Source organism: Rana temporaria, chromosome 2 (assembly GCF_905171775.1).
Source record: "Rana temporaria chromosome 2, aRanTem1.1, whole genome shotgun sequence".
NCBI lineage: Eukaryota > Metazoa > Chordata > Amphibia > Anura > Ranidae > Rana > Rana temporaria.
The window spans coordinates 112,465,242-112,490,749 of record NC_053490.1 but is presented as its reverse complement, the minus strand read 5'-3'; the positions used below and the strand labels follow the sequence as shown (position 1 = coordinate 112,490,749).

Genomic DNA, 25,508 nt, shown 5'->3' with positions numbered 1-25,508 from the left:
GTGTATGTTTTTCGTCGAGAAAACTGTTGTGGATCTCGACGAGAAAAAAAGAGAACATGCTCTCTTTTTTCTCGTCGGGAGTCTCAATTTCCTCGTCGTGTTTCTCGTCGGGCTGGTTTACGATGAGAAACACATTCGTGTGTATGCTTCGAAACCCGCGCATGCTCAGAATAAAGTATAAGACGGGAGCGCACCTTCGGTAAAAGTAGCGTTCGTAATGCATATAGCACATTCGTCACGCTGTAACAAACTGAAAAGCGTGAATTGTCTCTCACCAAACTTTTACTTGACACGCAGTAACATGAGATTAGCAAAAGCAGCCCCAAGGGTGGCGCAAATACAATCGAACTTCCCCTTTATAGTGCCGTTGTACATGTTGTACGTCACCACGTTTGAGAACAACGAGATTTTGTCTTGACAGTGTGTATGCAAGGAAAGCTTGACAAGATTCTCTAAAAGCCTGTCAAGAAACTTGTCGAGGAAAACGACATGGGATTCTAATGTCTGAACGTGTACTGATTTTTATATCCTGTAAAAATAACTGAGAGGTGGGAAGTAGGACAGAGGGTTTCGAGAATGTACACTGTCATTAGACTGGTGGGGGAAAAGTGAGGTGGGGGGGGGCACGTTGGGTATGAACTATTGTTAGCTTATGCAACTCCTACATATAACATTGCCTATTAACAGATTAAGTAATGTTGTTGCAGTGAGACAGGAACAGAACTTCCAAGACAAAGATTCCCAGTTTTACAGATTCTTTAAAGTGGATCAGTTCCTAGAGCCAACACTAGGTGACCGAGATACAGATGATGAACTTCAGGAGTCTCTGGTGTTCCTGGCACAGCTCGGGCCGGCAGCATTGCTCACAATGATTCTTCGGAAGCCGTGAGTTTTCTAGTGTTTTACTTCTGTAGATACCTTAGGAATGTACTGTATATAAGAAAAATGATTCATTTAGGAGTGGACATGGACTGCAGAAGGACCTTCTGTTTAGAGAGACTCAGGCCTCGTACACACGACAGAGTTTCTCGGCAGAATTCGGCGAGAAACTCGGTCAGAGCCGGATTCTGCCGAGAAACTCTGTCGTCTGTACACTTTTGGCCCGATGGAGCCGCCGAGGAACTCGTCGAGAAAATAGAGAACATGTTCTCTATTTTCTCGTTGTTCTATGGGAGAAGGCGGCCCGCCGAGCTCCTCGGCGGCTTCATCCCTGAACTCGACGAGGAACTCGATGTGTTTGGCACGTCGAGTTCCTCTGTCGTGTGTACGAGGCCTCAGTTATGTCTCACCATACTGAAAAAAATCCCTACCTTCAATGTCCATCGTTGCATCAGCACACCTAACTTGTTCTCATAAAATTTGATAAGTTATGCATTCAGAAAATCATTACATACATTTTTCCTGCAGCTTCTTTGTCTTGCCATCAGTATTCTGTATATCAGCATTCAATACTAGAAGAGGGGGGGCAAGTACTAGGAACCAATTATGTTCTGCTGAAATGCATGTTCAATGATAGAGAAGAAAACGCTGAGAGATGGCAAATAGAGGAAAAGGAAATTAGACTTTACAAAGGCACTCTGCAAGGGTATTGCTCTAGAGCAGGGATATGCAATTAGCGGACCTCCAGCTGTTGCAGAACTACAAGTCCCATGAGGCATAGCAAGACTCTGACAGCCACAAGCATGACACCCAGAGGCAGAGGTATGATGGGACTTGTAGTTTTGCAACAGCTGGAGGTCCACTAATTACATATCCCTGCTCTAGAGTTTAGTAAATGCGGTAAAGTTTCACTCTGCAATGAATACCCAATCATCTTAAGGGGGAAAAAATTAAATTTTTGCTTGCACATGATTGGATGATGGAAATCAGCAGAGCTTCTGCTCATTTATCAAGCTGTGAAGCAACTGCTCTTGCAGAGTGCAGAGTGTATTTGCCTTTAGTAAATCAACCCCTGAGTGTTGACTTCTCCACCAAGTTGATGATGTTGCCATGTAAGTCAAAAGTACACATGATCGGACTTCCATCTCACTTTTCCGTGGATTTTTTTTCCCGAAGGGCTTTGTCCGTGAACTTGTTCTGCATACACACAGCAGAACATTTTCAGCCAACATACACCAAACCACATGGTTTTTCAGCTTTACTGCCACCCTTTGGGCAACTTCTGCTATTGTTGTCTGATGTTTAGCATTGGTTGCAAGCATGCGTGTTTGTACTTTGGACTTTAGTCAGAAGCATTTGTGTACACACGATCGGATAATCCGACGTAACACATTTATTGTCAGACAGTTGGTGAGCATGAACAGCCAACATTTGTTATTAATTCCGACAACAATTGTCTGATGGAGCATACACACGATTGGATTATCCGACAAAACACATCCATCAGACAAGTATTGTCGTAAAATTCGATCGTGTGTACGGGCCTAAAGACATAGATGTGGCGTCTGGCAGTGATGGCCAGATCACATGGCTGGAGGCAGAGAATTGGAAATTTTATGTCAGGCATAACAATTTACACATTAGTATTACAACTCTTTATTTTGTTTTTAGAATATTTTTTTTCAGAAAGTGGCAATTGACTACTAATACACTAGCAGAAAAGATTTATGGCCAGATTCAGAGAGAGTTACGCCGGCGTATCAGTAGATATGCCGACGTAACTCTGAATCTGCGCCGTCGTAAATTTAAGTGTATTCTCAAACTGAGATACACTTAAACCTAGCTAAGATACGACAGCCTGCGCCGTCGTATCTTAGGGTGCAATATTTAGGCTGGCCGCTAGGTGGCACTTCCATTGAGTTTGGCGTAGAATATGTAAATGCCTAGATACGCCTATTCACGAACGTACGTGCGCCCGTCGCAGTAAAGATACGCCGTTTATGTGAGGCGTTTTCAGGCGTAAAGTTATTCCATCAAATAGCTGGACTAGTCAATGTTAAGTATGGCCGTCGTTCCCGCATTGAAATTTGAACATTTTACGTTGTTTGCGTAAGTCGTCCGTGAATAGGGCTGGACGTAATTTACTTTCACGTCGAAACCAATACGTCCTTGCGGCGTACTTTGGAGCAATGCACACTGGGATATGTACACGGACGGCGCATGCACCGTTCGTAAAAAACGTCAATCACGTCGGGTCACCCCCCATTAACATAAAACACGCCCCCTCATCCTAATTTGAATTAGGTGCACTTACGCCGGCTCCATTTACGCTACGCCGCCATAAGTTAGGAGGCAAGTACTTTGTGAATACAGTACTTGCCTCTCTGACTTAAGGCGGCGTAGCGTAAATACGATACGCTACGCCGCCTTAAAGTTGCGGCGCTCTCTCTGAATCCAGCTATTAGTTATCACAAGATATTGAGATGCTGCAATTCTGACTGTTTCTATCCCGATCCTGATTTTTAATCTCACTTATGTTTGTTTCATACACAAGATGAGCGTTTGCAGACTGGATTTACAATGACCCGTGATGCCTGATCACCTCTACACAGTGATCTGTAGCACAAGCAACGTTAGCATTTGAGCCGAGATGTTTATCAGGGAGGATATTATAGTTCAACATAATTTTTCTATTAGAGCAGGCTACCTTGCATAAACAGTTTGTAGTAAGAAGTTTAATTTCTGAAGAGAAATACATTTTTAATGAAAATGATCTGCTCACTGACGGTAATTTTTTATGGTTTATAGCCCATATCAGCGTACAGAAGAAGAGCTGGAGGTCATCTTTGAAGAGCTATTACATATTAAAGCAGTCTCCCACCTTTCCAGTTCGGTCAGTAATTTTGCATATATTTCACTTAAACGTTTGTTTTTTTCCAATGAATTGTATTTTCATATATTGTTGATTTTTTTTTTTTTTTTTTAGGAAATGGGTAAGCACGGTTTGTATTTTATTCTTAACCAGTTGAGGACACTGGGCTTGCTATACGTGCCCAAAAAAAACGAATCAAAGTAGACAGGGCCTGTGTAGAGCAATTACCTCTGCCCAGCTCTCACCCAACCCTTGCCCAATACCTGCAGACAATTCCAATATTGAAACCAGGAGTTGTTACAGTATTTAAACAGAGCACTTGTAGAGTTTTCTGCTGTAAAAAAATGGCCATCTTACCGTGTATTTTTTTCAATATCATGTATTTTTTTCAATAAATATTGTATTTATTCTAAAAAAAAAAAAAAAATGGCCATTTGACACAATGTTTATCAAGGTGGTGAAACAGATAGTACTATTAAATAGAGGTGAATAAAAAAATAAAAAAATAAGAATTTACTTGTAAGATGGCTTTATCTGACATCATATATACTGTAGACTGTGGTCCATCCCTCATCTATAGATGAATGAAACAAAGTAAATACAAAGTAACAATATTAAATATATATTTTTTAATTATAATTATATATATATATATATATATATATATATATATATATATATATATATATATATATATACATTTTTGTCACCTCTGTTTAACTCCTTATTAACCCATAGTCTACCCTAATTAATCCACATTAACAGCTCCCTCCCCTATTCCCTGAAACTATAAAGCCCTGTACACACAATCGGTTTGACCGATGAAAAGAGACCGATGGACTGTTTTTTTATCGTACAAACCGATCATGTGTGGGCCCCATCGGTTTGTTTTCCATCGGTGAAAAAAATAGAACATGTTTTAAATTTTTCCTCTGGATAAAAAAACGATAGAAAAAAACGATCGTCTGTGTGGAAGTCCATTGGTCAAAAATCTACGCATGCTCAGAATGAAGTCGACGCATGCTCGAAAGCATTGAACTTCATTTTTCTCAGCACGTCGTAGTGTTTTACATCACAGCGTTTGGACATGGTCGGATTTTTGACCGATGGTGTGTAGGCAAGACTGATGAAAGTCAGCTTCATCAGATGTCTGACGAAAAAATCCATTGGATTAGATTCCATCAGATATCCGATCCTGTGTACAGGGCTTTATTCTCTTGCATGTTTTTTTGTTGTTTTTATTTTTTTTACTCAACTCTATTTCATTAACCATTGACATTTAAACAATTTTTTTTTTTTTGGATAGAGCAAGGGAGGATTATAACCCCTATCAGATTTGCGCCATCTGTGTCCCATTGCAGAGATTTCCCTTCCCTTTACTTCCTGTCCCATAACCAAACAGAAAGTGAGAGAAAATCCCTACAAATGAAGAGAATTCCTTCCGTCACTAGAACTAGTAGGAAGATTTCCCGTCTATTAATTTTCTAGGGACAACACAAAATTTAGCATTTTCTTTTACTTTCACTTTCAATGATAATGGTAAACCGGACTAATTTAGAGGGTGATTCTCCCTAACGGGGGCACAGACAGCAATACGAACCTGGCAGGTGTTCAGGCTCCTATTGCTGCCTGTGCCCCAGTTAGCGAGAATCACCCACTCTATCCAAAACTAAAAAGTTTTGCCTTTAGTTATACATAAATTGATAAAATAAATATCCATCCATGTAGGCAGTATACTAACACCCTTCCGTTTTTAGTCTAATGCCTTGTACACACGATCGGTTTTCCCGGCGGTAAAAAGTCCACCGGAAAAACTAAGGGGAAAACCGAGAACCTGCTCGGTAGCTTTTTCCCCCTACACATGGCCGGTTTTCCTGGCAGGAAAACTGCCATGAGAGCTTTGGACAGGAAACGTTTGTATGCTCCACCGCAGGCTTTCTCCATAGAAAAACTGCCGGCTTAAAAACCGCCAGGGAATCCCGGCAGGAAAAAAAGAAAACATGTTCTCACTGTCGGGAAAACTGCCATGGAGCATGCACATATGGCCGGTTTCCCCGGCCATAAGCTGTCATGGCAGTTTTCCCGACGGGAAAACTGGTCATGTGTACGAGGCATTACCTCCACTTCCTTGTTATGGTAGATGTGTAGGCACTGGATTTTGACCTCACTACCTACTGTTCTTCCTAATTTACCAGACTTGGTCAAGCACCCCCTTTCTAGCTTTGTAACACGGTCTGTACTACTCATCTATGAGATCACTGGAGTAATTGGCAAGAAAATGCCCTTCAAATAAAATATATCTATATATATTTCTGGGCATTTTCAAGTGAAAAACTGTTAAAAACATATCATAACACAAGTAGTACAGGACTATATAGAGAAATAAAAGCCTGTAACATTCTACAAGTGTGGAGCAACATATGGTTGGTGTGCTAAACGTTTAACTATTACGTGTTTGCCTTTTTAAAATTATACAATATAATGTACTTTTATTTTTTTTCAGGTAAAAAAAGAAATAGCATCTGTATTAGTTTTTGAATCTCATGCCAAGGCAGGAACAGTGTGTAAGTATTAAATCAAATGAAACATACACACATATATCTATATATAACTAGAGTACTTTCATTTAGGTTGTTTTTCATTTTTATTCTGAATGAGTTAAAGCGGAAGTAAACCCATCGATGAAACACTTAAAAAAAATGTTAACATTCCCGGCATGCCGGGAATGCTAACTGCACATTGGTTGTGCTCTCAACCAAACTGTCAAACCATCCAATGGCTGGTGTCATAACTGATCACATGTGCAGCTTCATGGCAGTTGAAGATTGAACAAAGGCCAAGATGGCAGCTTCCTTGGCTGAAAAAGATAAGAGGGTTTATAACCGCTTTAAGAGATAGCACAAACATACAATGTAGCAAATGCATTATTGCCATAGATACAACCGCAAATACACAATAATAAAGCATAATAAATAAGTTATTACTATTTTTAACTTTTCTTTTAGTAAGGTAAATATGAAATATTGTATATGGGCATGGGCCCAGGGTGGGTGCCTGGGCACACCCTAATCACCCTGTGCGCGCATTGGTATCGTAGCCAGGCGCCTGCTGGTTAAGAGAGTGTCAGAGATTTTTTCCTACTCCTACCCCTGCTGTTGTTGCTGTTTGTCCTTCAGCCAGCTCCTCTCCCCATCACTGCTAAATTGCTAGAGCGGCTTTGTGTGTGTATCTCATCCTCCCAGTTGCCCCCCTTCCTTGCCAGGAAGCTGAATGGAGCGGTTGTGCAGTATCTCCGTGTGCATGTGCGATTCCCCACTCACCCCCCTTTCTTCCAGCATCTGTGTAAAGCATCTCTGTGTTGAAGGAGAAGTAGGGCCAAAGCTCTGTTGGTCCTACTTCTCATGTAAATTACAGGAGGCTCCTGTAGGTCATATGAGTGCACTTCGTTCTGTACTCCTACGAGCTGTATTCAGCCGACAGCATCACTCAGCAGGTTTAGCTTTAGTTGACGTCACTTAGCAGGTCCAGGTTCTGGAAGAATCACAACTTTAATGTCTGGATCCACACAAATGCCTGGTTTTCAGCTGGCTCAGCTTCTCAGTGAGCCGATGAGAGCCTGAGCCAGCCGCTCTTGTCTCCTCCACAGCCCAGAGGGCTAAAACAGAGAGCGGATGACTGACAATCACCTGCTTTCTGCTCACTAAAGGCTGAGGAATCAGCAGTCTTTGATCGCTTGATTCTCATTCTTAGAGGCAGCTGGGGGACAGATGCAGCATCGGACTGAAGCTGCATTCATCTAGGTGAGTAAAAATGTAATTTCTTTTAAATTCCAGCACTATTGTAATTTTTCCCGTTCACTCTCTGCTAATGCAATAGGCTGCACACACCTATGCATATGGTTATTTGGTATTTTAAATTCAAGACACCAGATGAAGCTCTAGAATCCTTTTCACATATTGTTCCAGATCTTACACTGGCTTAGCTGAAAAATGTCTGTTGTTTCTTTAGTGAGGGAGACACAGACTCAAATACCACAGGACAGCTGGCCAATTTCCCCCCATCTTCCCCCAGGTACTCTTCAGTGAGCTATCCAGACCCAGAAAGCTCCCAGACCAGACCTTGAGAATAGTACCCCACCAGCTTCAGCTTTAACAGGAACCTCAGGGACTCCCAAGGAGTGCTTCCTGCAGCCTGCCCCTAGTGGCAGAGCCCCCAGGATCCAGCAACCCTGCTCCAGGTCTAAGACTATTTACAGGCTCTCCAGCCACCTACTGGGTACACCTCCCAAGGGATTGTTTGGATATATATTCAAACTGCTTCCTCTGTTCTTCCTCCCAATATAATTCTAGAATTCTCTAGAATGCAGGGGGAAGTAATCTGATCAGCAGCCTGTGAGACACTGAGCAGGCTAGAGCAATTACCCCTTGCTCCACTGTCTGCATAGGAGCTTAACTAAATTTGCCTACACTAACTAGGAGGGTGCTTAAAGCAGAGGTTCACCCATGGAGAACACATTTTCCCCTTAGATTAATGCTCGTTTTGTCTAGGGGAATCGGCTAGTTGTTTTAAAATATGATCCGTACTTACCGTTTACGAGATGCATCTTCTCCGTCGCTTCCGGGTATGGGCTGCGGGACTGGGCGTTCCTTCTTGATTGACAGTCTTCCGAGAGGCTTCCGACGGTCGCATCCATCGCGTCACGATTTTCCGAAAGAAGCCGAACGTCGGTGCGCAGGCGCAGTATAGAGCCGCACCGACGTTCGGCTTCTTTCGGCTACTAGTGACGCGATGGATGCGACCGTCGGAAGCCTCTCGGAAGACTGTCAATCAAGAAGAAACGCCCGCTCCCGAAGACCCATACCCGGAAGCGACGGAGAAGATGCATCTCGAGAACGGGTAAGTACTGCTCATATTTTAAAACAAATAGCCGATTCCCCTAGACAAAACGAGCATCCAGCTATGGGGAAAAGAGGAAAAAAAACACAAATGGGTGAACTCCCGCTTTAATTGACCTAGCACAATAGGTGATACAGCAATTTATACAAATGACTGAAACAGAATGATCATTCCTCCCTTCCTGCTAAGATCGATCTATACAAAATTTCAATCACAGACAGACAGTGTGAAAAAAAACAGCTTGTGTCATTTTCTCACTTTAGAGGACCAATAGTGACATCAGGGTTATAGATTTGCCCTTAAATGGATGTTTATTTATAAAATAAAACAAACAAATGTAGAAAAACAATAGCATAAAAATGTATAAACTTAAAAAACAAAATATTATTGACCAAAACCCATTGGTGTTGCCCTTTGAAAATGGGTATTAGTTCCAAGGATAGAATGTTGTAACACTCTCAATTATTGTCCATTATTTTTTCTTTTTTTTTTTGCAGTATTTAGCCAGGGTGATATAGGTACTTCATGGTACGTAATATGGAAGGGATCAGTGAATGTGGTTACCCATGCCGGGGTGAGTTCATCTTATTTTATATGATTTAAATGTTACCTATTTAACATTCAGACTACTTTTAACTGTTTAAAGTGGAACCTCACCCTAAATAGGAAGTTGTACTTTTAAGAATCTATTTCCCCTCTTTAAGTAAAGAATTCAAGTTTGACAATAAAATGCATATATGACTGCAATGTACACAATATCAGTAAATAGAAACGATATAGAAATAATACATGATATAGTTCAAATGTCACAAATAATAAATAAATACGTAAACAAATAAAAATGATGTATAAAATCAGTAGTAAGTTAGAGGAAATAGAAAGGAAAAACCACATTCAATTCTTTCGTATTTATTCCTAAAATGTGTAAATACATTTTTCAATGTAAATGGTCTTTATTCCATTAGTAAATCCACCCCATATACAAATATACAGTGAGGTTGATTTACTAAAGCCAGAGAGTGCAAAATCTGGTGGAGCTGTGCAATCAGCCGTGCAAACCAATCAGCTTCTAACCTCAGCTTGTTCAGTTAAACTTTGCCCAAAAAAAAAAATGGAGGCTGGATTCACACTGGCTTTGGATGTGACTTACAGCAGTGGTCCGGTGCATCTCTGTTCTCTTATTCAGGGACAAATACGACCTGGATTTTTGCCTGAATTCTGACCTAAGACGCACAGGACCCTTGTGCAATCCGCTAGGCAGCTGTCACGGAGCTGTGTGAACCGACTCCATTGAGACCCCATACACATACACATATTTTTGTCTTCAGATTTACCAAAACCATGTAATATGAGGTCAAACCTTAAGGGGAGTTCCAGCCTTTTTTTTATGTTTATTAAAAGTCAGCAGCTACAAAAAGTGTAGCTGCTGGCTTTTAATAAACATACACTTACCTGTTCCACGGTCCAGCGACGTGACGCTGGGAGCTTCGTTCCAGTCCCCCCTTCACCGTCGGCGCCTCCACTTCAACTGTGGGCACCCGGCCATGACAGCTTTCGGCTTCACGGCCGGGCACTCACTGCGCATGCGCGAATGGCGCAGCGCTCCCTGATTAAACAGGCGTTCGCCTGGGACCTGTCACGTGTCCCAGGTGATCGCCTACAGGGAGGGGCCGCTAAAAGGCGATATGACGTATCGCCTTAGCGGTCCCTGGGCGGAAGGAGGAAGTGGGACAGAAAGTCCCACTCCTCCTGAAGCCCCCACTCCCCCCCCCCCCAAGAAAATGACATGCCAAATGTGGCATGTAAGGGGGCGAGGAGTGGATTAAGCGGAAGTTCCACTTTTGGGTGGAACTCCGCTTTAAGAGTTTCAATTTGTATGAAATCAGGACGGCCCTTGCACTACATGGCTTTGGTAAATCTGAAGACAAAAATATGCAGAAAATCGAATAGTGTGTTTAATCAGGAACATGTTCTTTAATTGTTATGCATAACAAGTATACAAAAGCACAATTTCATCTAGCATGTGTTTTGCTTAGTCTCACCTTGATGATTTTTGCTTAGGGTGTGGTCGCAACACTTCATGAAGGGGATGAGTTTGGGAATCTAGCTATAGTGAATGATTCTCCAAGGGCTGCTACCATTGTTTCTCGAGAAGATAACTGCCACTTTCTAAGAGTGAGCAAGCAAGACTTCATTCGCATACTTCGGGTCAGTAAATATACTCTGTATACAATGCATTTTAAAGTACTATCTATCTATCTATCTATCTATCTATCTATCCAGAGGCGTGGCTTGAAGCTTGAGGCCCCCGGTGCAAAAGTTAACGTGGCCCCCACTACCACCCAGCACTTTCACTGTGTGTGCATGTGATTTTAGCCCTGCGCAGGAGGAGCAGTATAGAATGCTGTAATGGAAAAGGAGCTCAGCAGCTGGGCATAGCATCCAGGGTGGAGGGTGTGGTCAGTGGGCTTTGGGGGGCACAGCTTAGATCTGGGGGAAAGCCATGTGACTACAGCCCCTCAAGGGCCCCTCAGGAGGTGTTAAGGGATTTGTTTTAGCAATTTCTGAAGGTTTCTTTGTCAGTGTTGGCTTGTTTTGGCAGAAGGTCACCTCCTGGAGGTGTGTGTCTTTTACCCAGTTGTTAGGGAAGTGGGGTAAGCTGACATCTCCAGGTGGGGGGGGGGGTACAGAGAATCTCAGCTGGTGACTAATGGTGTCTTACCTCACCAGTGACATCGGTCCCATCATTGGCACTCTCCTCCTCTTAACTCGAAGAGCTCTGTTGCCACCCCATGCTCCTTATGAAATGGCTCACAACTTCCCCCCAGCCAATGAGAACGGAGGGGTGTGGACTGTGGAAGGCAAAGTGGAAGCCCAGTATTGGAGCATGGCTGTGCGGCCCTAGGGCAGATCGGAGCTGGACTTTGTGGAGGATATGATAATATGACAATTGTTACCCCTGCAACCCCTTATGCTACACCTATCTATCTATCTATCTATCTATCTATCTATCTATCTATCTATCTATCTATCTATCTATCTATCTATCTATGTATCTCAATGTTTTATACACTATGGGTCAGGAGCCAAATTAGGTCATGGACATGTTTGGGATTGGTCACCATTTGATTGAAATCAGCATATACGTGGAGAGTGAAAGCATTTCATGAATGATAGCACAGAGCCCATGCAGGGTGAGGGGCATCTACTCAGACAAGATTTTGAGGTAAGGAGGTGAAGAAACCCAAAGTTAAATGAAAATGTCTGCTAAAAGAAAAGAAAATTAACATTTTATTTCTCTTGGCCTTACTAAAGCTTGCAAAAATGGAGAACATTGGCCACAGTCAATTTGGGAAAGTCTTTTTAATATAAGCCTTGAATTTACCAGACTAAAAATACAGTAGCTGTGAGTATGTGGCTATAATCATACCACTATTTTTTTACGCAATTTTCTGCAGGGGTTCTCAAGTGTATTCCTTGATCCCCCCCCCCCCCCCAGTGGTGTATTATGAATAAGGATGGGCTCAGACATGTTCGGATCCTAGTCCCAACCCCGCCAGGACGCCATCACTGCACACCGTCAATCATGAGCAGCCCAGCCATGTGTATGTGCAGCTGTGGGTCGGGAAATGTCCCACTGCCTATGATTGGCGGTGTGCAGTGATGGTTTTTTGGTGGGATTGCTCAGGTGGGTTGGGACTAGGATCTAGGACTAGGATCAAAAAGCGCGAGTATGTCCCTAGTTTTGCTATAAAGCCATTGGTATTTGTCTTTTCATGGCTTTTCTTACATTTTGGTATGATAACATTTTTCTTGTTTTGGTTCTCAAATTAAAAAGTTTAAAAGCCCCGGGTCTAAATCTTCCTAATATATATACCTACAACCTTTCTTTCAGGATGTTGAAGCTAACACCGTACGTCTAAAGGAACATGGAAAGGTGGTATTGGTGCTGGAAAAAAATCCACAATCATCCGGCAACAATTTACAAACAACAGAACCCGGAAGTCACAAGTAAGTACACCAGATTGTCTGAGACCATACATGGAAAGCTATAGTTCATTTACCTTCCTCTAACAATATTGGAGGGTTATTTTTTGGGGGAGAGCAGGTACTTAATTTTGTTGGGTACCTGCTTCCACTTCCGCTGGAATTGTCTAGAAAATTTCACCGGAAGCTGTCCCGTCCTCCGCACCTGCAACCTTGGGGCGACTAAAGGACCATTAACAAAGCACGGCGCAACTCGCACAGTGGGAAGCCATTTGTGAACCAACAAGTGGTCACAGCTGGCTTACCGCACTAGACATCCCGGCACCAGAGACCCAACGAAGAACTGGCTCAGCTGAGGATGGCGCTGGATCCCTAAACAGTATTTGTAGCTGATGACTTTTCTTTTCTTTTTTTGTTCTAGATACTGAAGGACCACTATAAAACAATAGCTATAAGTATTTATAGTAGAAAGTTAGAAGAGTTAAAAAATAATCATAGGATGATCATATATCACATTATCCACCAGTTTTGTGCTAATGAATGTAAACACCCCAACATAAAGAAATAATCAGCTTATCCCAGGGCCCATGTAGATTTTAGTACAAATCATAAGAAGATCAAATGTAATATGAGAGAACGTTAATGTTGTAAAATCTACTTATAATTGGATGGATAAGAGATGGATTAAGATTGTTTGATATCCAGAATAATAATCTGAATGCTGAGCCATTTGCAGCAAAACGTTATGATATATAAGTCCCATGTAAAAAAGTTTACCGTAGATTCAACAAAGAAACCTATTTATTCTTCTCAAAAGATATTGTGGCTATATTGTTATGTAGTCAATGATAAAGGTACAGTAAAAATGTATTTTTATGAGGTCCGTTAACCACTTGACCTCCAGAAGATTTTCCCCCCTTCATGACCAGAGCATTGTTTGCTATTCGGCACTGTGCTACTTTAAATGGCAATTGCGTGGTCATGCAACACTGTACGCAAATTAAATATTTATAATTTTTCAAAACAAATAGAGCTTTCTTTTGGTGGTATTTAATCCCCTCTGACTTTTTTTATTTTTTGCATTTATTCTTTTATACTAGTAATGGCAGTGATCAGTGACTTATAGTGGGACTTTGATAGTGGGGAGGCCAATCTGACACTAGCTGATGCTGGCTGGGAGGTACTGACACTGACATGAATAGTAACACTAATACAGTGATAAGTGCTGATATTATACACTGTCACTGTACTAATGATACTGGCTGTGAAGAGGTTAACATCTAGGGGCAATCAAGGGGCTAAATGTGTTCCTAACAATGTTTACTGTGTGTGGTATGTGCTGCTTTTACTAAGCGATCCTGCTGTTTTTGCCCTGCTTTGCAAGGAATTAAAAAAACAGCAAGATCGCCTTTCAGTGTATGGAACTCTGTGTTGTTTACAACACAGAACTCCCTTCCCTGAATGACAGAGCTGATCAGCAGGTGCAGGCGATCAATCATTGGTCGCCCCCCGCTGATCTGCTTGTGCTGTAACAAATCACAGCACGACCAGGGCAGCAGGCAGACGCATCCCTACCTGGAAGCTACGATTACATATGATTCAGCATAGAGCTGTCACCCTGCCGCAGTATATCTGCGTGGGGCAGTCTGCAAATGGTTAATGAGAACTTTTTGTACGTGTTAAAGAGAAGCCCCTATTATATGTACAAGAACGTCGATTTTAAACCTCTGTATTTAATACTGTAATACAGTCAGGCTGTATATATTGTAGTTTACAGCATATGTTATTATTTCTTTCTATTGGTACATGAAATCTTGCAGCAAGGATTAAAATATCCTGCAGTGGCAGCACTGTGGGGAATAGAACCACTGCTCTCACACACAAACATTGGCCCAAGTCTCCAGCGATCCAATGCTCCCACTGCCCACTGCTCCAAACAGCAGCACTGAAGCTCCCTGAGAAATGCTGCTGATTGGCGCAGTGGGCAGAGGGGAGTGTTGGACCAATGTTGACCGAAGGAAAATTTACAGTAATAAATAAAGCGACTTCCTGTCTGTTCTTGTGCATGACGTGCTACAAAGCCAGGCTGGTCATCAATAACCTTTCTACCTAATTACCAAGGCCTTTGCCTTACAACATAGGATCTAGGGCAGTTAAACCTTACAGTTACCACTGTAAGGTTTAACATGGGCATACCCGAAATAATACCAGTGCTGAAAGCTTCCATTGTGTTGCCTGTCAAACTAAAACAGCAGACCTACACAGTTATTTGGTGCAGGTGCAGTAGCATTAGGAAAGAGGCTTGCCATCTTGTCTTGTCATCATGCTGCACGATACTTTATGACTAGCCTGACTTTGCAGAAGCCCACAAAATTAAGTGGTGTTCCATTGCGTCAGTTACTACTTTAGTTCCTGCATACTTCTTTTCAGTACTTGCAAAAAGTCTAAAATGGCTAAGCTTTGTAAGATACTGAAAATAATACTATAAAGTACGGTCATAAGATGCTCATTGGCAGATGCCTGTGTTCTCTAATGAGAATGGTGGCCCTCTTTTTATTCTGCCGAATAGCCGCATAGGAGTACTGAGAAGAGGAGCGGTCACAAAACATCATCCAGTAGCTGTCTGTACCACTGCACTGTTGATGTTGAAATTCATCTTTAGCTTTTACTACGCGGCACTGGTAAGGACTGCTTTGTTTCCCATTTTGGACAATTGAAAAATAACATATTTTGCATTATACTATAGAAAAACACTCAGGGCCAGATTCACGAACAATTACGGCGGCGTAACGTATGCCCTTTACGTTACTCCGCCGCAAGTTTTTGTCGTAAGTGCTTGATTCACAAAGCACTTGCGTGTAAACTTGCAGCGGCGTAACGTAAAGCCGTCCGGCGCAAGCCCGCCTAATTCAAATGGGGCGTGTACCATTTAAATTAGGCGCGTTCCCGCGCCGAACGTTCTGCGTATGTTCCGTTAGGAAATTTCCCGCCGTGCTTTGCGCGAAATTATGGTGCCCGACGTGTTTTTTGAACGGCGACGTGCGCTACGTCGTTTCGTATTCCCGGGCGTCTTACGCAAAAAAAAAAAAAATTTAAATTCGACGCGGGAACAACGGCCATACTTTAACATGGGCTGTCTATTGTTACACCACCTAAATAGCAGCCGTAACTTTGCGACACGAAAAGCCGACTAGCGACGACGCAAGAGAATGCAACGAACGCGCGTACCTTCGTGGATCGCCGTAAACAGCTAATTTGCATACCCGACGCGGGAAAAGGCGCAAACTCCACCCAGCGGTTGCCGAAGTATTGCATCCTAAGATCCGAAGGCGTACGAAGCCGTGCGCCTGTCGGATCTTAGCCATAAGCCGTTGTATCTTTGTTTGTGAATTACAAATAAAGATACAACGCGGCAAATTTGAAAGTACGCCAGAGTATCAGCAGATACTCCAGCGTACTTTTTCTGTGAATCTGGCCTTCAGTTTCCAGTTTCCTTTTGTGATTCCTGAACTTTTCACCAGATTCCCCTGGTAAACTTATAGGATTTGGGCAATCAATGTTCTGAATAACCCCACATTAATAATCGCTACTTTACAAATCTGGAAAATGTTGTAGTAAATAAATGAAATCGGCTATATATCACTGCGCACGTGTATACTTTTGTGTAATGGAGAGCATTGTACCTTCTAGGTACACAGTTATGTCTGGTACAGCTGACAAAATTCTGGAACATTTGCTTGAAACTATGAGGTTGGATTCAACACTCAATAATTCTGAAGGTAATAATCTCTATCTAGGTAATGTCATCTACTAAATAGGCTTTATTATTATCAAATGTTGTGCGTAGAAAATGCTGTCGATGACCTCTACTTTTGAAAACCCTAGTTGCCTGTCTATCATGCTAATCCAATGGCTATATTATGCTGTACTTCCATGGTTGCTGACAAGTACAAACCAGCAGTTCTGAATTCACAATGAATGGCACCAAGTCAGTGACTTCGAAAATATGCAAATTAGCATGGCAGCTAGTGTTCTTTAAGGTGGATCTGACTGAAAATGTGCTAGGTTTCAGTGGGGCGTTACTAGGTGTCACTATCTGTCAATATTGCCTATTGACGTCAATGGGACTGGAGCCCTGTATTTCCATTCAAAAATCTCAGTTTAGCAAAAAAAAAAAAAGAAATTGTTCGGTAGATGGTATTATTGTCTACTGAATGCCTGCAAGCTGTTATAAGGCATTGCTGCTCCTGATTCCTAGACTCCCTAACCTGGGAACCTGCATTGCAAGGATCTGTCTGCTTCAGCATTATTCATTTGCTAGGTCTGTGCTTCCTCCACTTCTCCTTTTGCTTCTTCAATATTCCATCACCAGTGATCAGATCAGCTAGTAGAACATGGTAGGGTAAGTCAGTAATGAGAAAGAGAAAAGCTGCAGAGAGCCTATAGGCAATACCAATACTGGTGACTAGTTCTTTGCCCTCTACTTTCCTCTTTGTGTGCACACTTTCCACAGTAGAGGTAATCTTTAGTTATGATAACTGTGATGTCTATTTAGATATGGATGTTCATAATAAACTTTTCTATATTTTACAACTGGTTTAAAAATATTGAAATTTAGGATTTCTTTTTTGTATTAATATTCTATATTTTCTTTCAGACACCTTTGCTGGTGATTTCCTCCTGACTCATTGCATATTCATGCCAACTGCTCAGTTCTGCCAAGCATTGCTCCATCAGTATCCTGGCAAAATGCAAATAAGCTGCTCATTGCAAACAATCAGTTCCCTTTTTAACTTCACCAACGATTGGAAGATCTGATGTTAAAGTAGAAATAAAGTCTCTCAAAGAATATTATATATTATACCACAGTAGATTGTGTATAAATAGACAAGGGGCAACCATCTTTCAGCACTAAACAAGATGACAAGTCATAAACAATGCGCTCGCAATGTCTCTTTGTAGTTCAATATGAAAGTTAGAATCTCGGAGGCCGTGCTCTGTGCGCCACCGAGGTATCAAGTGAAAAACATAGCCACCAGGACCAGGAAGTGCTTGAATACCTGCAATAAAAAATAATTTCAAAAGACCTGTTGCAAATGTAGGGTAAAACATTTTACAAAACATTATAACATTTCAAGCTACAAAATATAATTTTTTGGTCTGAAAAGTTTAGATACACAAATGGTTCTTAGGTGCAGCAACTGCACCTTACACTAGCTTTCAAAAATCAACTCCAAGCGTAGAACCTAAGCTAAAGTCTAATAAAAACTCACCAAATCAAAACTCCATGTAATAGTGTATAAATGGGCTGACCTGATAAACTTTTAACTAAAGCCAAAAACATAATGCCGCATACACACCATCACTTTATGTGATGAAAAAAAACGACACTTTCTGTGAAGTAAAAAATTACGTTTTTGAAACTTCAATTTTCAAAGACGAAGTTGCCTACACACCATCGTTTTTCTCACAATGTTCTTGCAAAGTGAGGTTACGTTCACCACGTTTTACCATTGAAGCTTGCTTCATACAGTAGGTGTTTGTGATATTGTGCTTTTAGCACGACAGCGTCGCGCTGATACTCGGCGACATGGTGCCGAGATCTCGCCGACACCTCGCACTCACTGGAATAGTGACAGCACATCCCAGCAAGCGCGTCATAGAAGCGACGGGAGATCCGACTTGGATTCCCGCCAATTCTACACGTGTGCGGCGTTTGTTATGAATCCTGAGGGGGAAGTCCCCGCCGGATTTTAAATAAAAATCCGGCATGGGTCCCCCCTCAGGAGCATACCGGGCCCTTAGGTCTGTTATGGGTTGTAAGGAGAGCCCCCCCTACGCCGAAAAAACGGCGTAGGGGGTCCCCCTACAAGCCATACCAGACCCGTATCCAAAGCACGCTACCCGGCCAGCCAGGAAGGGAGTGGGGACGAGCGAGCGCCCCCCCCCCCCTCCTGAGCCGTACCAGGCTGCATGCCCTCAACATGGGGGGGTTGGGTGCTCTGGGGCAGGGGGGCGCACTGGCGGCCCCCCCACCTCAGAGCACCCTGTCCCCATGTTGATGAGGACAGGGCCCCTTCCCGACAACCCTGGCCGTTGGTTGTCGGGGTATGCGGGCGGGAGGCTTATCGGAATCTGGGAGCCCCCTTTAATAAGGGGGCCCCCAGATACCGGCCCCCCACCCTAAGTGAATGAGTATGGGGTACATCGTACCCCTACCCATTCACCTGCAAGAAAAGTGGTAAAAACACAAATAAACCACACAGTGTATTAAAATATTTTATTAGTCTGCTCCGGAGGCCGCCCCCTGTCTTCTTTATTAGCTCTTTTACCAGGGGGGGCTTCTTCTTTGACGTCTTCGGGTGGGTGGGGGCCGCCGTCTGGTTCTCTTTCACCGCCGGGGGGGGGTGGCTTTTAAAAAAGCCCCCACCCCCCCGGCGGGTTTCCTCCGGCGTCTTCGGCGGGGCTCTTCTTCTTCCGCTATCCCGACGGGTCTTTTCCGCTATCCGGGGGGTCTTCTCAACTCTCCGGGGTTCTCCTTCTGTCTTCGCCGCTCTCCGTTGTTGACTCGTCGCACCCCGGTTCTTCGTCTCGCAGTCCGGTCCCTTCTTCCGTGCTGTACGTCTTCTTCTCCTTCCGTGCTGTGATGAGTTCTTCTTCCGCGCTGTGACGTCATGTTCTTCACGTCTCTCCTTCTCCCGATGTTGACACGTCGCCTTTCCTCTCTGCAATGACGGGTGCGCGGGTGCATCGGACCTATATAGGCCTCACAGTCCCATCATGCTCTGTACCTACCCATGTGATACCTACCCACGTGGGTAGGTATCACATGGGTAGGTACAGAGCATGATGGGACTGTGAGGCCTATATAGGTCCGATGCACCCGCGCACCCGTCATTGCAGAGAGGAAAGGCGACGTGTCAACATCGGGAGAAGGAGAGACGTGAAGAACATGACGTCACAGCGCGGAAGAAGAACTCATCACAGCACGGAAGGAGAAGAAGACGTACAGCACGGAAGAAGGGACCGGACTGCGAGACGAAGAACCGGGGTGCGACGAGTCAACAACGGAGAGCGGCGAAGACAGAAGGAGAACCCCGGAGAGTTGAGAAGACCCCCCGGATAGCGGAGAAGACCCGTCGGGATAGCGGAAGAAGAAGAGCCCCGCCGAAGACGCCGGAGGAAACCCGCCGGGGGGGTGGGGGCTTTTTTAAAAGCCACCCCCCCCCCGGCGGTGGAAGAGAACCAGACGGCGGCCCCCACCCACCCGAAGACGTCAAAGAAGAAGCCCCCCCTGGTAAAAGAGCTAATAAAGAAGACAGGGGGCGGCCTCCGGAGCAGACTAATAAAATATTTTAATACACTGTGTGGTTTATTTGTGTTTTTACCACTTTTCTTGCAGGTGAATGGGTAGGGGTACGATGTACCCCATACTCATTCACTTAGGGTGGGGGGCCGGTATCTGGGGGCCCCCTTATTAAAGGGGGCTCCCAGATTCCGATAAGCCTCCCGCCCGCATACCCCGACAACCAACGGCCAGGGTTGTCGGGAAGGGGCCCTGTCCTCATCAACATGGGGACAGGGTGCTCTGAGGTGGGGGGGCCGCCAGTGCGCCCCCCTGCCCCAGAGCACCCAACCCCCCCATGTTGAGGGCATGCAGCCTGGTACGGCTCAGGAGGGGGGGGGGGGCGCTCGCTCGTCCCCACTCCCTTCCTGGCTGGCCGGGTAGCGTGCTTTGGATACGGGTCTGGTATGGATTGTAGGGGGACCTCCTACGCCGTTTTTTTCGGCGTAGGGGGGGCTCTCCTTACAACCCATAACAGACCTAAGGGCCCGGTATGCTCCTGAGGGGGAACCCATGCCGGATTTTTATTTAAAATCCGGCGGGGACTTCCCCCTCAGGATTCATAACAAACGCCGCACACGTGTAGAATTGGCGGGAATCCAAGTCAGATCTCCCGTCGCTTCTATGACGGCTCTGTCTCCATCGCGGCAAGCCAGCTCGGCGCTGGCTCCCGCGATGGGGCTCGTAGGTGCTCAATCTCGCCGAGAAAGAGAGCGAGATTGACACAAAATCGGGTTCACCTACTGTAAGTAGCTTCTGGGCATGCGTGGATGAAAAAACGTCTTAGAAAACGAAGTTTTTTGCTACACACGGTCAATTTCTGTGAAGTAAAAAACGACGTTTTGAAAAACGACACATAAAATTGAAGCATGCTTCAATTTTTTTTGGTCGTTTTTTACAAGACATAAAACGACGTTTTCCCCCACACACAGTCAATTAAAGTGACGTTTTTAAAATCGTCATTTTTTTTCATCACATAAAGTGATGGTGTGTACGCGGCATAAGGCTTGAACTGCCCTATCATCCTCTGCCAACTGGTGGAGTGGATTGCTACCTCTAAAGCCTCGTACACACGATCAGGCCATCCGATGAGAACGGTCTGAAGGACCGTTGTCATACGTTAACCGATAAAGCTGACTGATGGTCCGTCACGCCTACACACCATAGGTTAAATAACCGATCGTGTCAGAACGCGGTGACGTAAAACACAACGACGTGCTGAAAAAAACGAAGTTCAATGCTTCCAAGCATGCGTCGACTTGATTCTGAGCATGCGTGGATTTTTAACCGATGGTCGTGCCTACTAACGATCGGTTTTGACCTATCGGTTAGGAATCCATAGGTTAAATTTAAAGCAAGTTGGCTTTTTCTTAACCTATGTTTAAATAACCTATGGGGCCCACACACGATCGGTTTTGACCGATGAAAGCGGTCCATCAGACCGTTGTCCTCTGGTTAACCGATCGTGTGTACGAGGCCTAAGCCATTTTCAGTGTGGTCTACAATGCTCCCGCTTGACTGCCTATGTACCTCAACGTGGTTTTCTTCTTTCATCTGCAGATCCCAATGCTGATACAGAGATACATATAATTTAGCAAAAGGTACAAATAACAAACCTGGGAGATAGGATATGTTTTATTTCAAGAAAGCGGGTCACATGTAAATTTTTATTATTTAAAAATTGACAATTAGCAGAAATAAACAATAAAGTGGTTCTAAAGGCAGAATGTGTTTTTACCTTAATGCATTCTATTGTATTCTATGTATTAAGGAAAAAAAAAACTTCTGTGTGCAGCAGCCCCACTAATGCTTGATTGATTTGCACAAGAGCCTCGGCTCTTTGGGGCCGAGCCATGGCTCTGTATGTGAATGGACACACAGGGCAGCAGCTCAGGGGAGAGCCTGCTTGGGTGCCTCCATAGTGAGCTGCTTGCTCTGGGGCACTTGGCAGGAGGGAGGGACCAGGAGTGTCGGAGGGGGACCTGAGAATAGGAGGATCCGGGCTGCTCTGTGCAAAACCACTACACAGAGTAGGTAAGTATAACATATTTGTTATTTAACAAAAAAATATTAATTTAACTTTAAGTACTGTAAATAGAATAATCCAGGATCCACTAAAACAAGCATTTTATAAAAAAAATAACAATCTGTAAGTGTAAAGACCTCTCATTATACTTTTGTTATACTCAGTCTGCATAGGTACTCAGAGCAGTAAAGCTGCCACAAGAGATCCAGCAGGCTGACTGTTATGCCTTTGCAGCTATAGTGAGAACCCCCTGCATAGGAAGACAATACTTTTCTTTTTACCTTAAACTGTTTTCGGTTTCAAACTCCGTAAATAAATTGTAATGAACCCAATGAACTAGATGGCAGGTACTGCCTGCTTGACCATTAGATGTGAAACTAAAAATAATCAGGTAAATATCTCATAAATAATGCCTAACTCCTAAAATTCAGGTAAAGAGGTGTTCCTAATTAAAAATTCCATCTTTTAAAGTTATTAATGTCAAAAATGTTTGTCCTTTTATGATGACTTACCTTAACAAAACTTCAGATTTAACATGGAGCCATCATCAGTGAATGAACCTGAGAAGGCCACATACTCCTTTTACAAGAAGCAGAACATTGTACGGCTTGTCAACCTCTGGGTAGAGCTTTATGGTCAGTTGCTAGAGGCTGAGCCATATGCTAAAATCTTTCTGGAGGTGAGAAACTTTGGTATGGTGCATTTCTGTCTATGGCCCTTATCCATGACTATGGCTGAGCACATTTGTAGAGGACTATTTCTAATGTATTTTTTAGGTAAGCCAGATCTATTATTGGTTATACTAAGGAAGATATTATAGGAGGAGACTATAAAACTTAGAAAAAACAAGATTTACACTAATAGAATTCCATTCTACTTTTTTCGTTGTAGGAACAACTAATTTGAATTTGAAAATTTGTTTTCCTAATCATTATTAAAGGTCAAATTAATGTTCATTTTCGAGTAGCGACAAGAACATTTTAAGGAGCAGAATGGACTATTTTTCCTGAGTGTACAGTGTATGTGTTTTTTGTTCTGTAAAGTTCATGTATTCCAAAATTGAAAAGGAAATGAAATCTTGTACTTTCGAACAACATTTGAATGTACTGAGAATTTTTTAACACATTTTCCTTAAAAAAATGTTTTATTCATTTCTGTTCAAAAGTCTACTAGAATATATCCAGCTAAAGTTTTAAAGATGACTTTACCTGTATCTGTTGTAGCAGGGTGACCCCATGCTACTCAGTAGATTGGTGTCTGCTGGCTTCTTAAGCACCTCCTGAGGGAGGCCAGTGGGTCCGATGGGAGTTGTGCTAGATGCTGCCCTGAATCAAGGTCAGGTTGGAATAGAGGAAGACCGAGGCCTGAGGGGGAAGTCCAGGAGGGAAAGTGTAGCGAGGGAGCTGCAAGGAAAGAAGCAGAGCTAAAGTTCAGCATCTATGCATACCACTGGGATGCGTCTGATGGTCAGGAAGACCAAAAGGTGTTTGATGGTCAGGAAGACCCTGCATAGGTACTCAGAGCAGTAAAGCTGCCACAAGAGATCCAGCAGGCTGACTGTTATGCCTTTGCAGCTATAGTGAGAACCCCCTGCATAGGAAGATCTATCTGTATGAACTTTGACTTGCTTTTAAATAAAAGTCGGCTGCCATGCCCTTAGAAATAAAATTTTGGACTGGTGCAACTCATTGTAAATGCACCTACCACTTGAGTTTAATCACCCCAATCCTACACTGTGTTAAACTGGGATAGGAATCTTATATATAACATTTAGCCCTACACTGTAGCATCTTTTAGCTATACATTATAGTATTTGTTTTTTCTCATTGAGAAAACTTCAATCATATGCTGTATCCAAAGGCAACTATTTAGTTTAATGTATTGTAGTCAGAATACTGAAACCTCATCTGTGATTGGTTGCAGCACATTATTGCCCGTAATTATTTTGTATTCGATACTATTTGTTAATTATTTCTATAGTGTAATCAAATCCATTCTCATTTAAATTAAAAGAAACTCTCAGAACACATCAGTAGAGACGCTCGTTTACTTACCTGTTTGAAGGAAAACCTCCAGGAGAGACGGAAGAACAAAACGTAAGTGTTTTTTACCTAAAGTGGAACTTTAGTCTGAAAATTAAGTCATGATAGATCACTTCAGGCTGGCCCTTTTTAAAGGTATAGATATGAAAAACATTAAAAAGAAGTGTCTCTACTGTTTAAAATCCAGTAAAACACTGTCTCATCCTGCTCTGCACAACCTAAGCTGTCTGGTGTTCTTGGCACTGTGCCAAAAACCAGAGCAGTGAGGGAGTTTCACTAGAGGCGGATCTGCTCAGAGATTTAAGATTTACTGCTGCTGAGAGAAGGAGAGAGGGAGGGGGGGGGGGTAACAGGAATGGTTTAGACTGTGCTGAGGGGGGGGGGGCAGATTAGGGATTAGGGAGAGAAAATAGAGCAGGAGAGGTGACAAAACTAATTCTGCTGCCAAGGAGACACAGAGGGCCAGATTCTTCAATATTCTGCTATTTACACTACGCCGCCGCAACTTACTGGAGCAAGTGCCGTATTCCTCAAGCACTTGCTCCGTAGTTTGCGGAGGCGTAGTGTAAAAGGCCCAGCATATCCCCGCGTATTTCAAAGGGGGCGGCTTATATTTAAATTAAGCGTGCCCCCGTTTCGATTGAACTGCGCATGCGCCGGGCTAAAAATAGCCCAGTGCGCATGCTCCAGTTCTCGGCGGAAAACGTCAATGACGCCGACGTGTGCATCATTGACGTAAAGTGGTATTCAAGAACGACTTAGGAAAACGACGTACCCGACGGGAAAAGACGACGCGGACCCGACGCCATACTTAACATGGCATGCGTGGGACTGGCGTAAGGTTACCCCTCATATAGCAGGGGTAACCTTACGCTTACGCAAACGACGTAAGCGACGGTTACGCAACGCGATTTAGTTCGGGAATCGGCGTATCAGGCTCATTTGCATAAACAAATGAGACCTGAACGTAAACGCCACCTAGCGGCCGGCGGCGAATTACATTTAAGATCCGACAGTGTAAGTGACTTACACATGTCGGATCTTCAGCGTATCTATGCGAAAATGATTCTAAGAATCACTCGCATAGATACGCGGGTCAAAAAAGAGAGATACGACAGAGTTTCCTGAGATACTCCGTCATAACTCTACTGAGAATATGGCCCAGAACAGTTAAACTTACAAGGATAGTTTCTTATCTTATCTGCAAATGCACACATTTTAATTTCAGAAAGTAACACATAGTTTTTGAGACCAATTAGAGGGGGAGAGTTCTTAGTGAGGAAGCACCTGCTCTAGGCTTCCAGAAAATGGTGGCTTTGGACAAGAAGAAACAGAAACAACGCTGAAGTCAATTTACAATAAACACCATTTTGATAGCATAATTATTAATGTGGAATGTATGCATTTTTTTTGTTAAAGAATATTAATTGTTATCAAACTGTTATGGGTAAAGTTCCACTT

At 43.3% G+C, this 25,508-nt stretch overlaps 1 protein-coding gene across 1 annotated transcript in view; it reads left to right on the top strand.

The window, feature by feature from the left end:
• RAPGEF3 (Rap guanine nucleotide exchange factor 3) overlaps nucleotides 1-25,508 on the top strand; it is a 142,235-nt gene that overhangs the window by 86,553 nt on the left and 30,174 nt on the right. Inside the window, exons 5-14 of the mRNA XM_040340772.1 lie at nucleotides 708-885; nucleotides 3,688-3,772; nucleotides 6,255-6,315; nucleotides 9,145-9,221; nucleotides 10,709-10,855; nucleotides 12,543-12,658; nucleotides 16,325-16,413; nucleotides 17,292-17,370; nucleotides 22,534-22,684; nucleotides 24,019-24,101. Of these exons, the coding sequence (XP_040196706.1) occupies nucleotides 708-885; nucleotides 3,688-3,772; nucleotides 6,255-6,315; nucleotides 9,145-9,221; nucleotides 10,709-10,855; nucleotides 12,543-12,658; nucleotides 16,325-16,413; nucleotides 17,292-17,370; nucleotides 22,534-22,684; nucleotides 24,019-24,101 (1,066 nt within the window). The remainder of the gene's footprint in view (nucleotides 1-707; nucleotides 886-3,687; nucleotides 3,773-6,254; nucleotides 6,316-9,144; nucleotides 9,222-10,708; nucleotides 10,856-12,542; nucleotides 12,659-16,324; nucleotides 16,414-17,291; nucleotides 17,371-22,533; nucleotides 22,685-24,018; nucleotides 24,102-25,508) is intronic.